This window comes from Pieris napi, chromosome 10 (genome assembly GCF_905475465.1).
Source record: "Pieris napi chromosome 10, ilPieNapi1.2, whole genome shotgun sequence".
NCBI lineage: Eukaryota > Metazoa > Arthropoda > Insecta > Lepidoptera > Pieridae > Pieris > Pieris napi.
The window spans coordinates 10,667,702-10,684,096 of record NC_062243.1 but is presented as its reverse complement, the minus strand read 5'-3'; the positions used below and the strand labels follow the sequence as shown (position 1 = coordinate 10,684,096).

Sequence of the window (16,395 nt, the reverse complement as noted above, 5' to 3'; positions counted from 1 at the left end):
GTTCACTGTAGTTGTGACCTAGGGTTGGATGTTCAAGGATATATTTTCATAGTTTATTAACCCAACTAATACAAGCTAAGCAATAATAACATTCTTTTAAAATACGTTGTCCACGCAATCAATTACGTGAAAACGTTTACGTCACATTTGTAAATATTAAAGCGAAAGAAAAGCTAAGATATCTGTAGCATACCTAATTTTACATTTATGGGAAATAGGTGAAATAACTTATATTTAGTATTAAATCTATACGAAGGTCTGTGCCCTTTTTTGGTATTGATAAACCAATACATAGCGAGTATTAATGGCTTTAGGCGTTTTGCTAACCCTAACATACTCGTACTTGCACAAGCGCATGAACTGTGTAATCTTGTCTTCATCTGTTATGCACTTTCTTGTTCAATAAAAATGTATGTCAAAATTGCCTTTTTTTGAATTAGTGTCAGTGCACGCTAAACAGTGGTAAGTGTAAAACAATAATACACAAGAACAAAGTGTGTTCTCCTTAATAGAGACTGTAAATAATGTTATTGGACACTTTCTTGTTAGATTTCTAAAAAAAAAAATTGTCTTAAGTTAGGATCGTAATGTTAATAAATGATGTCTTTGTGCAGAGATAATTTATATAAAAAGAAAAATGTTTAGAGAGGCCTACCTAAATAGCTTACTGGCAAAGAGTGCTTATATTTTGGTCTGACATTAGACAAATGTAATACTTACTGGTAAAATAATGTGTAGATGCGACGTATAGTATCATTGTTTAGTAATCAATAAATCAGGCCCTTAGTATTGCTATGATTATATAATTATAAAATCTGTATAAACTATTATATTTTTTTTTATCTCTTGCTACTAAGTGTCACATTACATATTGTATTTTATATTTCATGTACCAATGTTCTAGCAGGCCTTTATAAATAAAAAAATGATATTCTACTAAAAATTACCACAGCCTAAAACATCGATTCAAATTACGTATAGTATTTTTTAAATCTTTCTTAATGTAATATTGATTAGTGAGGACATTCATAGCATGATACGACCAATCATATTGAAACAGCGAATATAACTGTGATTAATCTTAAGTGCTATATGTAATAAAAATTAACAGCAATTGTTGTAAAAATATATTTAAGAATAGTTCGATATGTTATAAATATACATAAATTTTACATATTTAGGCCCATTTTAGTATTAACAGATACATATATTGGTAAAAGTCACAACAGTGTACAATATACACTTCTAAAACTTTATATAAAATAAAATTAATTAAAAGCCTTTGTTATGACATATATTTGTAGATATATAAAGCAATTAAAAGTCAATATCCCATCCCGAAGTCTCGTCCGGGGGTAATTTATCTTTAGGATATTTCTCGAAGTTGGATAAATCTAAATCGTTGGATACGGGTTGAATTAATGGTGCCTTCAGTTTTCCTTCCTTTAATCCTTCCCAGTCGAAACCGAGGAACCACCTATAAATTTAAAAAAATAACACTTTGAAATATTACATTTTTTGGTACATTATCGAAGCTTAGACGTCGACTACATGAAATAATGAATTACGTTTACTTCTGACATTTTATTCATCACTACGCTAATTGATAATTAATTTTCAAAAGATCTTGAGAGATTTCAAAATCTAAGTACATAATTTTTAATATATATTGGCAATTGCTACTAATATTATAAGAGGAAAGATTTGTATATTTGTAAAGAATAAACTAAAAGGAAACTGGACCGATTCAAAAAAAATTTTTTTATCAAATTCATAATATCATGAAAATAAACCCCTTATTCATAAGAACTCAATCTTTTTGTTTTGTTAATTATTTCGTCTCTTTCTGTCAAATTGAGTTACCATTGTGATAAGAAGAGACAGATGAGTAGGTACTTCATCCGAAATACAAACAGTCATACAAACAGATTTTTTGTTTACGTAAATGTAATATAATACAAATGTAGGGACATTTGTAAGGGTACAATAAACAAATAAATTTCTGAGCCAGACATATTTTGGAACTAATTTTACGAGTAACATTCGTTTGAGTTACAAAATAGTGTGACGGCCTTCCTTCCGTAAAACAACACGTTACACTTTTTTGTTTGTATGACGCCATACATCCGATTTGAATTTCGAATGCTAACTGGGATCATGATTCACGCATATAATCTGCGTTGGGAATTTCCAATATGTGTAAACGTTAAGTGAAGTTAATTCGTGCATGGTCATTTCATTCATAGTTGATGTTATTGACACAATTTCTTTCACCTACATTTTTCATTTATACATTATCTCCGCCTCCATGTTATATATATAATTTCTGGCAATTAAATGATTGTTTCGGGAAGGACAAAATTATTAGGAAACTGATGTGATGATAGGTGAATATTCTGCATTAGATATCATATATTTAATTGGTTAAACGTAACCTTTGAAGTTCTGACACATTATCGAGATGATCCTTCAGGTATATTCCGAGTAAGGAAACAAAGGTTCGGTAGCCTTTGACGCAAGGGTATTGACTCATTTCTGAAGGTGGCATGAGGAATTTCTTCAGTTTTTAGTTAAAATGTTGTCGAATTAATTTTCAAAATTACTTTTTTATATAAAACTGTTCAGTGTAATAAAAAATTCATAATAATAAGCCTTTTTATTTCCTGTTTTACAACAGTTGGTAGTTGCTAGGTATATTACAGTAATAAAAAAATTGATTTTTGTTAGTAGGTTAGCTAGATTATGTTAGTAATATATATGTTAACGTAAAATTGTAAACACATTGTAATCTATCTCGCGAGATTATAAACTGTCGAAAGATTGTGAACCTCAGCGTACTGTTTACAAATTAACGTATTATTATTCGGCAGATTGTAATCTATCGAAGTGAAACCATCTAATTGTGATACGGATCGCACCTCGCGCGCTGATTGGTTGAACGGAATATGCCCCGCGCCACCATATTTGTTTGTTAATTCGTTTGTTTTGCGTGTAATTTTACGGTGACATATATATTATTTATTTATAAACCCCAGTTTGGGTAAAGGCCTCCTCCTAAGATGCCCATTTTTGTCGGCCTTGTGCTATTGAGTACCAGTTTATAGACCAGTGCAGATAGCCTTTAAAATAAATAAAAAGTGAAAAAAATTACAGTAGGATGAAACCCATTAGAAAAGGAGGGGAATATGATCAAAATGAAAGGAAAAATAAATTACGGTCGATCTGAGGTCGGGAAGGGATAGGGGGGGGAGTTTTAAGGGTAAAAAACGGTTTATCTCCATTTCCGGAAAAACTAAAAGTCCTATCGAAGAAAGTTAAATGGCAAAGTTGTAGGTAATAAAAAGATCTAAAACTTTTGTATTTACACATTTTTCACATAACCTCAAAATTGGTGTGAAAAATTCAAAAAACCAAGTTTTTGGTTTTTTATTTTTATCTTTTACAAAAATTTATTTTTTTAAACGAAATTTGGTGAAAACTTACCTTATTATGTCCCAAATATACTGTAATTTATTTGATTAAAAATATTTATTTTTTCACCTTATTTTGAATTAATATCGAAAAAACACCCTAATTTTCAATCGAAAATTCTGACGTCAAAATTTCAGCTTTTTTCAAAAAGTTGGAGTGCTTTCAGTTCGTTGAAATCTCTACTTTCCTATGGTAAAAAAATATATATATATTACCATAGTAAATCTTCTCAGAAAATGCAAAACATCGTATGCAGTAACGCCCAGACCCGTCATACCCTTCCCTACTTCTCTATGAATCTTCTTTAAATTATAATTAGATGCCTATTTATTACTATTTTAAGATAACTTATATATACCTGAGTGACCTAAAAAAAATTTTTAGCCTTTAGATGGGCTAAAATTTTCGTATTTCATAGAGAAGTAGGGAAGGGTATGACGGGTCTGGGCGTGACTGCATACGATGTTTTGCATTTTCTGAGAAGATTTACTATGGTAATATATATATATATTTTTTTACCACAGGAAAGTAGAGATTTCAACGAACTGGAAGCACTCCAACTTTTTGAAAAAAAACTGAAATTTTGACGTCAGAATTTTCGATTGAAAATTAGGGTGTTTTTTCGATATTAATTTAAAATAAGGTGAAAAAATAAATATTTTTAATCAAATAAATTACAGTATATTTGAGACATAATAAGGTAAGTTTTCACCAAATTTCGTTTAAAAAAATTAATTTTTGTAAAAGATAAAAATAAAAAACCAAAAACTTGGTTTTTTGAATTTTTCACACCAATTTTGAGGTTATGTGAAAAATGTGTAAATCCAAAAGTTTTAGATCTTTTTATTACCTACAACTTTGCCATTAAACTTTCTTCGATAGGACTTTTAGTTTTGCCGGAAATCGAGATAAACCGTTTTTTACCCTTAAAACTACCCCCCCACCCCTTCCCGACCTCAGATCGACCGTAATTTATTTTTCCTTTCATTTTGAGCATATTCCCCTGCTTTTCTAATGGGTTTCATCCTACTGTAATTTTTTTTCGTTTCAAAAATTATCGGCACTGGTCTATTATGGCAGCTAATATTTTCAGATCGTCTTGTTTGTCAGCAACTTGTGTATTATGATTCCCATCCCATATTATCCGGGTCCAATATGTAATAAAATAAAATAAACAACTTTTACAATCAAAATTCTGACTTACTTATGGTTCTTTACATCAATTATTCCATTCTTCAGATATCCCAATCGTTCTGCAGGTACAGCACGACACAGCTTACGTATGAGCATTTGAGCAGACTTGGGCACTCGAGGGTGGAAGGCCACTGCATCGATACCACGTAATATGAGGGTGTATGTCTTCATGTGATCACCACCAGCAGCTCGGAAGGGTGGTTTGCCAACCAACAGCTCGTGGATGAAGACTCCTAACGCCCAGCAGTCCACTGCGCGGTCATGACCCTAATAGGAAAATTATTAATAATAGTGTGTCTCTAGCCGGGCCCGGGCGACAACTAGGCCTAGGATTTATTTTTATTTATTCATTTATTAGTAACTTATCTTACAACTAACATACATATTATAAAACAAAACACTTTGACAATATACCAAGCCACAACAGATCACATAGATAAACAATATAAATGAAACAGAAAACATGTATGTACATAAGTATAGACAAAAATATATAAAATTTAATTAAAAAGACACAGAAATTTAACATTAAATAAACGACAATTGATACGATACGATACTTATTGATACGATATTTTAAATATTGAAAAAAAAACTAGATTGTTATCTACTGCTTAAAAAAAGTCAAAGTCTTCCCGCCTCTTCAAATATTTCCTCGCATCTTTGGTGAGATGGAAATATAAATATCCTCATAATTAATATCAATATAGGATAAATAACTGTTGCCTTAAAAGAGCCGCCACTTAAAAAACTGATAGACAATTATTTACTCTTAAGATTTAATATGCAATGAACATTCTACTGAATTAGGTGTACATTGTATTGCCGAGAACTAATGATTATATATATTATATTAGGTAGGAACACAAATGTCCGGAAACGGAAGAAAGATCAGACATCAAAAGAATACTTTTATTTGTGCAGTCCAAATTCAGTACGACCTCTTTCAAATGCAAATGCAAGAGTGACTAAATTTTAAAATACCACGATGCAACAATGGTTCTACAAATTATATTGATTTAAATTGTTTAATTGGTGAACGTCAGCGGCAAATTAAGCGTAGCATGGTACACATGAACAAGTGAATACTTTGGCATTGGGTTGACCAGAAACTGATAATAAATACATACTAAAGAAATGTTTTTGAAAAATAACACGAAAAAGAAAAATATAAAAAATTAAAAATTAAAGCGAGAGACACTATAGTGGTAGAAGTTACAAGTCGAAGTTTTAATTCTAGAAAGCAGAGGAAGAATTAGCTATAGGTAAAACCTTGAATGATATATGTAATTAAATAAATACAGTTGACAAGTCATAAGTATTGAATTACAATATGTGAAGGCTATTAAAGGTATAACATGACATCTTATGTTTCAGAATAAATGTTGTTTGAAGGCCCTAGTCTCACGCCCTTGATGAGTTGCATTTATCTTCAATAACATGTAGTAGTGCAGTGTTGGCCTAGTGGCTTCAGCGTGCGACTCTCATACCTGAGTACCCTGGCTGTGCACCAATGGACTTTCTTTCTATGTGCGCATTTAACATTGGCTCGAACGGTGAAGGAAAACATCGTGAGGAAACCGACATGTCTTAAACCCAAAAAGTCGACGGCGTGTGTCAGGTACTGATCGCCTACTTGCCAATTAGATTTAAAAATTATCATGAAACAGATTCAGAAATTTGAGGCCAAGACCTAAAGAGGTTAGCTTAGTTAGCGCCACTGATTTTTTTTAACATGTAGTAAGTACATTTCAACAGGAATCGAACCCAGCGTCAGTTAGTGGATCATGATTAAATGGGCTGTATACTAATAAATATAGTACCTTATTTAAAACGATTTCAGGTGCAACGTATTCTGGGGTGCCTGCAAATGTCCATGTTTTACTGTTCGATGGCAAACGCTTAGCAAATCCAAAATCGACCTGAAATTAATAATCGTTATTTAGTATGGGAGTTATGAGTAAAAGTATGGCCACTAGATTCCTAGGGTCAACAATAAATAGGTTTCAAAGTAGTTACAAAAACTACTTGGTATGACATTTTAAGATATTTTTTATGTATAAGGAATACATTATCATTATTATCAATGCTTATTAAACAGGTAACCTTTATTATTAATATAATAAGTGTGATGTACTAGTGTTTTTTGTAAGTTATTTTTCCAATTACTGAATCATCAATTTGCTATATTCATATTTTAGAACCTACTTACTTAAATTTGTAAGTTTGCGTAAATTACGTTGTTAATATTCAAGATCTTATTTCTGTTTAAGTTCCCACACTTCAATACTAGGTGAAACACGTGAAAAACGTGTCAAACATACTCGAACCAATTATAAGTATGTAAACTAAACAGTTATACAAACACTACATATGGAAGTGTTTAATAAATTTGTATACAATAAAATAACATCCTGAAGTTAGAAATATATAAAAATCACGTAAAATTTCCCGTACAATGAATTTTTTCTACAAAGAATTCGGGATTTAGCGCTAGGTATGACTCGAATGAGTCAAAAACGGATTCATTGAACCCTGAGTCGTACGTTCAAGTCCTCTGAACCAATGGATATTTCTTTAAAGCAATTGAAAGTTGCTTGTACGGTGAAGGTAAACTGCCCAGAAATCGAAGACATTTGTTGACCCCTAATGGACGATCACCTATGTGCCTGTAATATAAATAATCAAGAAAACAGATGCAAATTCTGCTGATGATTACTGCCTTTACTTTTTGGTAAGGTTTAAAACTAATTGTATCTCATCAATATTCTACGCACCTTCAAATCTTATTACATTATGTATATATTACTCGTAAAAATTCAACTATAATGTTTCAATAGGCGAATTCTGAGGGAACAATTTTTTTTTTCATCTATAGGTACTTATGGCGTAATTACGTTTTTATTGCCTCTGTATGCAATACAAACAAATGTATCGTTTTATCAGCCTTGCTATGACATGATTAACTCACAGATTATATTAGGGTTTTCATGCTTTAATCTTATGCGATTAATCACACGTTACAGTTTCAAAATAGAGCAGCTGGCCCTATGTGGCTACGTAAAGCTAGACACCGAGAGGTGTGGAAGATCTTAGAAGAAGCCTATGTCCTAGGACAATTGTAAAACAGAAATTAACCGGCTTGCTGATTAATTATTGGTGATTATAGTACTTCACAGTTTTATGCACAAGGATAAGTTTTTTACAGGAATAAAGGCTATTATTATTATTATCTAGATATTTTTTTTATTTATTTAAACGTTCTAAAACAATGTGTACATATGCCTAAAATATGACATCACAACTTTAACACACATACACATTAATTACATAAGCATAGTACATAAGCAATCTATCAAAGGAAAAAAATATCCAAACAACCACCCAATAATAATAACTAAAAATTAAAAATTATTAATAACTAAAACTAAAAAGATAAAAAATAACAATAACAATAATAAACAAGACTAAATGAAATGTACGTACCAGTTTGATATAGCCCTTTCTATCTAACATTAAATTTTCAGGCTTAAGATCTCTATAAATTATATCTTTCGAGTGCAGATACTGAAAGGCCTCCACCACACAGGCCGCCATAAACCGTGCAATGTTCTCGGGGAAGTACCGTTGCTTTTGGAGTATTGTCCACACGTCGCCACCCAACACTGGCTCCATTAGGAAATAAATGTATTTGTTATCTTTGAATGTGCGATATAATCTGAAATTTGTTTAATATTATGTATCGACTTCACTTATAGTTCATAACTTGAAAATTTTCAAGAGGTTAAAGACATAAGTACTCTCAAAAGTACTTTCAATGAGTTTAAAGTTCTTGCTAATACAGTAAAATCTCTATAACTCGAACCTCGGTAAGTCGAAATCCTCAGTAACTCGAAAAATATTGCCATTTCCTTCCCTGATACGTGCTATCTCGAATTATTAAGACTTTGTAACTCGAACAAAATATTATTTCCCTACGAAGTATTGATAATACATTTATTATAACTCGAATTTCAAAACGTAGTTAGTAAAATATTATGACGTCTTACTTGGAATTCGCGCTTCTGTAAGTCGAAATTTCAGCAGTTAAATCATATGTACATATCTCGAAATTCTTGTTAAGTCGATTTTGCATTTCCCTTGAAATTCTATTTATAGAGATTCCACTGTAGTATAAAGTAGAAACAATCCACTTACCGACAAATAAATCTACTGTTACACAATATCATGATATTTTTCTCATTAAACGCGTGTTCTTGCTGTTGCTGTTGAACCATTTCGATTTTCTTAAGGCATTTAAGCGCAAAGGTTTTCGATGTATCTTTCTTGTACTGTACTAATTCCACTCGGCCGAAACCACCCACTCCCATCGTTCCCACAATATCCAAGTCTTTTAATTCTATGTATTCATATTCTGGGAATATAAAAAAGATTTAATTATACCATTGGTTTTAAACCTCTTTGGGTTTTTTTTAATGTAAAAGGAGGCAAACGGGCTCACCAGATGTTAAGTGATACTACACTCACCCAGAAACTCGCAAGTGCGTTGCCGGCTTTTTAAGACTTGTTACGCTCTTTTCTTGAAGGGCCCTTAGTCGAATTGGTTCGGAAATACTTCAGTGGGCAGCTGGTTCCACATAGTGGTAATGCGCGGCAAAAACTGCCTTAAGAAACGCTCAGTTGTGGAACGACGGACGTCGACGTGATACGGATGGTATTTTGTATTTTGCCTTAACGTCCGATGATGAAACTCAGCTGCAGGTATTAGACCGAACAACTTCTCTAAACAATCTCCATGGTAAACGCGGTAGAAGATGCAGAGAGATCAAAAAAGGCCAAATTTTTTAACGTTATGAAATTATGGAATCATAATGGTTTAATCATTTCTTGTAGGAGGCCTATACCTGCGAAGAGGGCTCCTACTAAAACTTTGACTATGTACCTATGTCTATAATATGTATATGGTATAATAAGTACCTAACACAATGTCTGTATTTTTTGTAATAATGCAATGCTATTTTTTCATTCAAATATCATTCATATAAGCCGCTATCAATTATGATTGTTTATGAGTCAACGTGGTACTAATTACCCTCGCACTTAGTAATCTTATCTTTCAAGTTCAAAGAAATTCCCGGAAAGGATTAAAATGCAAAATTACCACTCTTTACTTCCGAAGTCTTCTTTTGTTGTGATGGCCTAGGCACAGCGTGTCTAACGTTTTTGAGTGCTTGCAAATTTCCTAATAAATCCGTAAATGGTCTGAAAAAAGAATATATTTGTAACATTAATTGTAATACTTTACGTTAATCTTTACATTGGTGCATTGTTGCTTGATGGTAATGTCAAACCAAGCTACAAGTAAGTCCTGTACTCCTAGTACAATGCATATAGGATTATGAAGACATATACATATATGTCTTTCGTTTCAAGCTACATTACAAAGCTATCAAAAAATGTGGGAAGACCAAATTAAAATAATTAAAAGTAATTTATATTCCTTAAAAGGCATGCCGATTTCCTCACGATAGTTCCTACACGTGCGTATTTAATATTCGCTATTAAATGCACACAAAAAGACAATTTGATCTGTGGTCTGAACCCACGACCCTGAGGTTGGGAAGCGCATGCGTCAAATAGAATGCATAGATTCACAAACGAACAGCTGAAGACCATTTAAGTAATAATTTTGATTATTATGCTCGTATGCTTTTGCAGGTGACATGGTTCAAAGAATGTCTAATTTATACTTTTGAACCAAAGAATGAGTGAATGAAAGAATGAATTCTATGTATTGCTTATAGTACCCGCGTTCCAATGTCAAACATTCGACTCCTGGAGCCAAAGCTGTCACAGTAGCAAGCCGTCGGTCCTCATGCAGCAAAGCCTGTTCGCCGAAGTATTCCCCGCGTTTGAGCAGACCCACTCGTCTTTCGCCGCCATCACCATCCCGCTTCGTCACCACTACCGTACCACCTCTAATGATGTAGAACTTATCACCCTTATCACCTTGACGTACCACCGGTGTACCGGAAGCAAAGAATTCCTGTAAGGTGAATAAGTTGAATTAATGCAGTTTTGCGACTATTATATTTTAGGTCCCTTATTTTTTATACTCCAAAAGAGATATCGCCAGCATTTCTGACCCCTATAAAACTCTATCATCGCTTCATATATTGGGAGTACTCCATGGAGGTTGCAAACATGAACGCCGAGACCGATTTAATATACATTGTTTAATACTTTTTTACAGAAACAATAACGGGATTAACAATTCCATATCAAACATAGGTTTGTAAAGTATTTGTATACCAACAAATGTGTACACATACATCGTATGGTATATGCGAATTAAATTCGAATGATTTGTAGGTATTCGTTTTTGTAATCTCTTTAATGTTTAATTTTCGCTTCACTGAGCGCTGCTAAAGTAATTAAAATTCAAGATACTGTTCTTTTACGTTTTCATGCAATCATTTTGGGGCCGTTCAAGTATTACGTAAGCAATAGGTACAGGGGGAAGGGGAGGTTTTCTTTGATTTTCTTATTTGGTGATTACGTCAAAAGTATTTATTTACTTTTTTACACATATTACCCAAACATTGTCTATGCTTGAAAACGAAATGCGTTTTCGAGGATTCCTACAAAAAAATAATACGTTTACGTACTATTATATTTGAGCGCTTTGTTTACGTTTAGTGACAAGAGGAGGGGGAGGGGGATAAATTGCAGTAAATATGCTTACGTAATACTTGAACGGCCCCTTTCCAATTATCAATATTTGTGTCCTTACCATTATTGCGTCATACAATTTGCTACGCTTAAATATAAATAAAATAAAATATATTATTTATTGTCCCGTTGCTACGTGTACATACACGGTACATTACCATAGAAAAAAAGTATCCTTACCCGCTTTAAAAAGTCAGCAATTTTTGCAAGATCAATTGGATGGATTCCTTGCAAGAGAGGGACAGATGATAAGAACCGCATGTTGTCCTCCTGCTCTTGACGCCCACTTCGAACCATTATTTTTTGGAAAACACGCCTTTCCAAAGTCCATACTTTTGCTTCTGTTATACCTGAATTTTATATTTGAATTAGCATATATCCGTTTAACTTTTCAATCAATCATTGAATTACTGAAACACGAAAGAAAAGTACCTACCAAGTATAAAACAAATAGTCACGATAAATACAAATACGTTATTAGACAAAAGTTGTCCCTTAAAACATGTATAAAATTGCCAAGAAAAAACTATTGTTTTATTTGGTACTGGAAGATTATACCCTACACTCTTTTTAAATGTTATCATTAAAAGCAATTAAAATCTTTATTCCCTTTCATGTTTATTAAGGCCTAAATTGAATTATCGTGCGATATGTTTTACAATTTAAATTTGGCCTCATCGTTTGAACGCCTACGCCATTAATGAATATAGGACGGGTTCGATTGATGTTTATTTGTTTAGGAGTTTTGGGCCCTTGAGAACAAATATTTACGTAACAATTCAAAGTTAGAAGTTAATAGAAAGTTATATAACGCTTACACCGTATTGACGCGAAACGCTTGGCTTTATACAAAATGGCCAGTTCGCCGAACGCTTCTCCAGGTCCGAAATTCTTCACCACTTGACCACCTTTCAACACTTCGAACTGTCCATATGCAGACACATATAAATGACTGCCACTTTCTCCCTCCCGTATCATGAGACTCCCAGCGGGGAATTCCTGAGGGCTCATGGCCTCCACAACCGCTCCAAGTCTATCTTCATCCATTATATTTTTTAAGAAATCATTCGCCATTAAAGCCATTTTTATTTGTTCTATTGATCTGAAAATTAAATTTTCGGTGAATGAATATACAAAGTATATTAGGTACTGCTATCGTAAACAATGAAACTAAAGTTTTAAGACTGCTATCGTTATATTTATGCATACCACAACAGTTTAATGTAACATATTATGATTTTATTATATTACCTTGTAAAAATAATTCTATTGAATGTCGAATTATATATATGTATGTGACGTTGGGCCTAGTTAGTATAAGTAGTATATTATTTCATATGTAGCTCCCAGTTGCCGTTGACACAATAAATTATAAAAAATAAAACTATGCTTCGGCAGTTATATAACTAACAAGTAAAATAAAATAAATCAGTGGCACTACAACCTCTGTAGGTCTTGGCCTCAAATTTATGAATCTGTTTCATGATCATTTTTTAATCTAATAGGCAAGTAGGTGATCAGCCTCCAGTGCCTGACACATGCCTCACGATGTTTTCCTTCACCGTTCGACCAAATGTTAAATGCGCACATAGAAATAAACACCAATGGTGCACAGCCGGGGATCGAACCTACGACCTCAGGTATGAGAGTCGCACGCTGAAGCCACTAGGCCAACACTAATATAACTAACAAGTACTATATAAAAATATTTTAGCTTATGTTGAAGCACTTACTCTTCGTCTTTAGCATATTTCTCATATTGAAGATCTGTCAGAGATCTGGAGGTATCGAGCGGTGCATGAGGTGCGATCACCCCACGTTTCCTCCTCATACGTCTCTCGGGATTGCTTTGTACGATTTCAGATATTGTTTTGCGTGCAGAATTTACTTTTTGGTCCTCTGATCCACTGTCCGAATCCCTCGATTGGCTCTCTCTGTATTTTTCGCTTTGTACGCTAATGTAGCTGGAATTTTTACTTGAGCCAACGTCAGGAACCACTAGGCTTTTTTTATAAATTTCTGGGTTGCCATTTTGCGAGTCTGCAGAGGTCTCTGGTAGAACCTAAGATTACAAATGACATACGTTAGATGTTTAGGTAAATAAGAAGTAGCAATTGTCCTAGAATGTTCTATGCAATCAATATTGCAATTATTGTTAGGCTTACAATACCATAAAACACTAGATAAATGCATTAGTTCCGAGAACTAATTCACTTTTATACTTTGCCTCGATGTGAAACTAGGACTATTTTTTAGTATGAAATATAGATACTTTTTTTGAAATTCGGTTTATGTTAATCCTTGGGATATGTGAAACGAAGTTGAATAGTGCTATCGAGATACAACTTAATTTCTAACATTGATGAAAATATTGATATTATACAAAAACTTATCGTAACTTTTTTATCACGCTCTTAATGAGGCTTAAGTTTCTATTTAGTTTGAGTTATTATTGTTTTTTTTTGTGGTTGCTCGTTAATTTTGTTCTAATTTAATTAAAGTGTATGTGTAATGTGTATGTATATAAATTTTTCCCTTGCTAGCTTGCCTTTGTTCTAATATAATTTATGTGTATGTGGGTAAAATTTTCTTGTATATTTTATGCATGTACACATTGTTTTAGAACATATATAAATAAATAAACGATGGCGCATTGATAATACTGAAACAAAGGATCCTAAAATATGTGCATTGTGCACATTATATATATTGGACTAGAACTGCAATTCCATTTTTATTTATTCCAATTTTTTTTAACATGGTGTGTAGCTGAACTGTGGTTGACTTCATACTTGATAGAAGTTTTTGCCAGGCCATAAAAATAGCGTATTGAATGAAAAAGACTCCACGGCATCATTGGTTAATTGTTGTGGTGTCTTCTCAGAGCATATTTACAGAGATACCTATATCAGGGGTTGCGAATTGTGGCATCAATCAAGTCTCATGCATACTGTTATACGGTACGGTACGTCTTTGTAAGCAACCTTTTTACCTATGTTACCCGGGATCATTTAACCGTGTTATCTGACCAATAAACAAATTATTATTATTTTTCAACTATTCCCATCCTCATTTTAATTTCAATATTAATCAATTACTGACTACAAAATTATAATAATATCTAATCAACACTAATAAGACTGATAAAATATTTAGAAAACTATATTTATAATATTATTTTAGACAAGCATAAAAAATATATTTGAATGACTCCACTATGAAGTACTCGTAAACGGGAGTCTGAGCCTACTTCGAAAACAGGCCATCAAGCTATTTAAAACACGTAATTTGTATGCGATAAACGCTCAGTGAAGAACATAGAACACAAAATTCCATTGAATCCTAATATGTATAAGTGAGCATTCTATAAACTATAGTTTATTTCTAAAAGCAATTAATAATGATTAAAAGAATTTATGATTAATTATTTTTTTGTTATAAGTTTATAACTTACTATAGAACAGATTAATACTATATAGAATTATACCTACATGGCTAAAGGGCTCGCAGTTGTTTTGTCGGCCTATTAAGAATTCTTATGAATTTATTTAAGGATCCTAAGAGGAAAGTAAAATAACTGAAACTTTAAGCAATTTCAGATCAGGTTATTTTATGTTTTAATTTATTTTACATTAGCGGCGGCATTTTCTGTAATATTATACATATGCGACAACCAGAAAGACCACGTGTTTCGACTGATATCTAATAGGTTACAGTCGAAACACCATTCCTAATTCTCTCGTATGGTCGCGATTTTAATATAGGTATGTAGTATATAGGTATGATAATCATTGAAGATTTTATGTCGGGATGAAGATGCGGCGTAAGATGCACATTTTACAACTTCTCTATAACGCTCTTTTTAATCCTAAAACCCCTAGTTAATTAAAGCAGAATTTTATGTTCCTCTCTGGCGGTACTTTTGATTTGCGATCCTTAGACAACCTAATTCTTGAAATTAGGTAGCTCTTCTCATAAAACTGAGTACAGAGTAAAAGTATCCTGCTTTGGAATTCCTTACCTATTCATATCAGACGAGCTCAGTCTTTGAATTTATTTAAAAATACTTTTATATATTAATTATGAGTAAATTAACCTTAAGCTGAGCTTTTACATGTCTGTTTATACATACTATTATTTATACCTTTTCTTCAGATTTTATTTTAGTTATAGTAGCATGTTACTTTTAGTGTCTTTTTGTGAATTAATTATGCATCTCTTGTTAAAGAAATCAAAACGATACATTAAGTACGCCAACCAAGTACGCCTAATTCGATTTTGTTGTGTAAGTCAGGGTATATACGTGAGGGTGTGTATGTAGGGTGTGCATCTGATGCAGGTTGTGGATATTCTTAATATTAATTTAAAGCATATTCCGCGATAGCTTAGTTATTTATACACAAAGACCATCTTTTCGCTTATCCTAGACAATGTCGCGGTCATTAACAAGTATTACGATTTCTCAATAAGCCCTCTACAATCATTAATTAAAATTAAATTAGCTGTGATTTCGAATATTATCGAAGCTATCAAGATTACAAATGATAATTTTGATTTTATTCCTTTCAATTAGCGTCACATACATACCTTATATGTAATTATTTAACTTATTTAATTAACCTGGTTCTAAGAAGAAGCCGTTTTGGTTCGATTTGTTGCTTCATTTTTGTCTTGAATATTTTGGTAAAAATCTAATAATTTTATAGATGCACGTAAGACGCTGAAGGAAAAATAATATCTCACATAGAATGTTTCCCGTCGCCCAACATCTCGCCTCTCAGCCACTGCAGTCGTCAGGTCAAACCTGTTTCTAGAAGACCACCGAAACGGCGGACACAGCACCATTATATTCCCCACGATTTAAAACTCAAAACATTTCCTCACATACACGTTATCACGCAAGGTGCACTAACTTTACTGTGCGATTCTTTATCGCTTACTAGATTATCTGTCATGCCGAATGTTTTAATTATTTAGTTCTAAGGGTGATTACTTTAT

General features: G+C 32.7%; 1 protein-coding gene across 1 annotated transcript; it reads right to left on the bottom strand.

Moving 5' to 3' along the window:
• Positions 1-1,178: 1,178 nt before the first annotated feature.
• Positions 1,179-16,344, bottom strand: LOC125053378 (cGMP-dependent protein kinase, isozyme 1-like). The gene is made up of 11 exons (XM_047654723.1): positions 16,141-16,344; positions 13,131-13,459; positions 12,216-12,499; positions 11,578-11,747; positions 10,473-10,711; positions 9,827-9,927; positions 8,863-9,079; positions 8,152-8,383; positions 6,489-6,587; positions 4,676-4,932; positions 1,179-1,477 (listed from the first exon to the last, which is right to left on the bottom strand). The coding sequence occupies exons 1-11, from the start codon at positions 16,240-16,242 to the stop codon at positions 1,318-1,320; spliced, it is 2,190 nt and encodes a 729-aa protein (XP_047510679.1). The 5' UTR covers positions 16,243-16,344; the 3' UTR covers positions 1,179-1,317.
• Between the last annotated feature and the right edge of the window lie 51 nt (positions 16,345-16,395).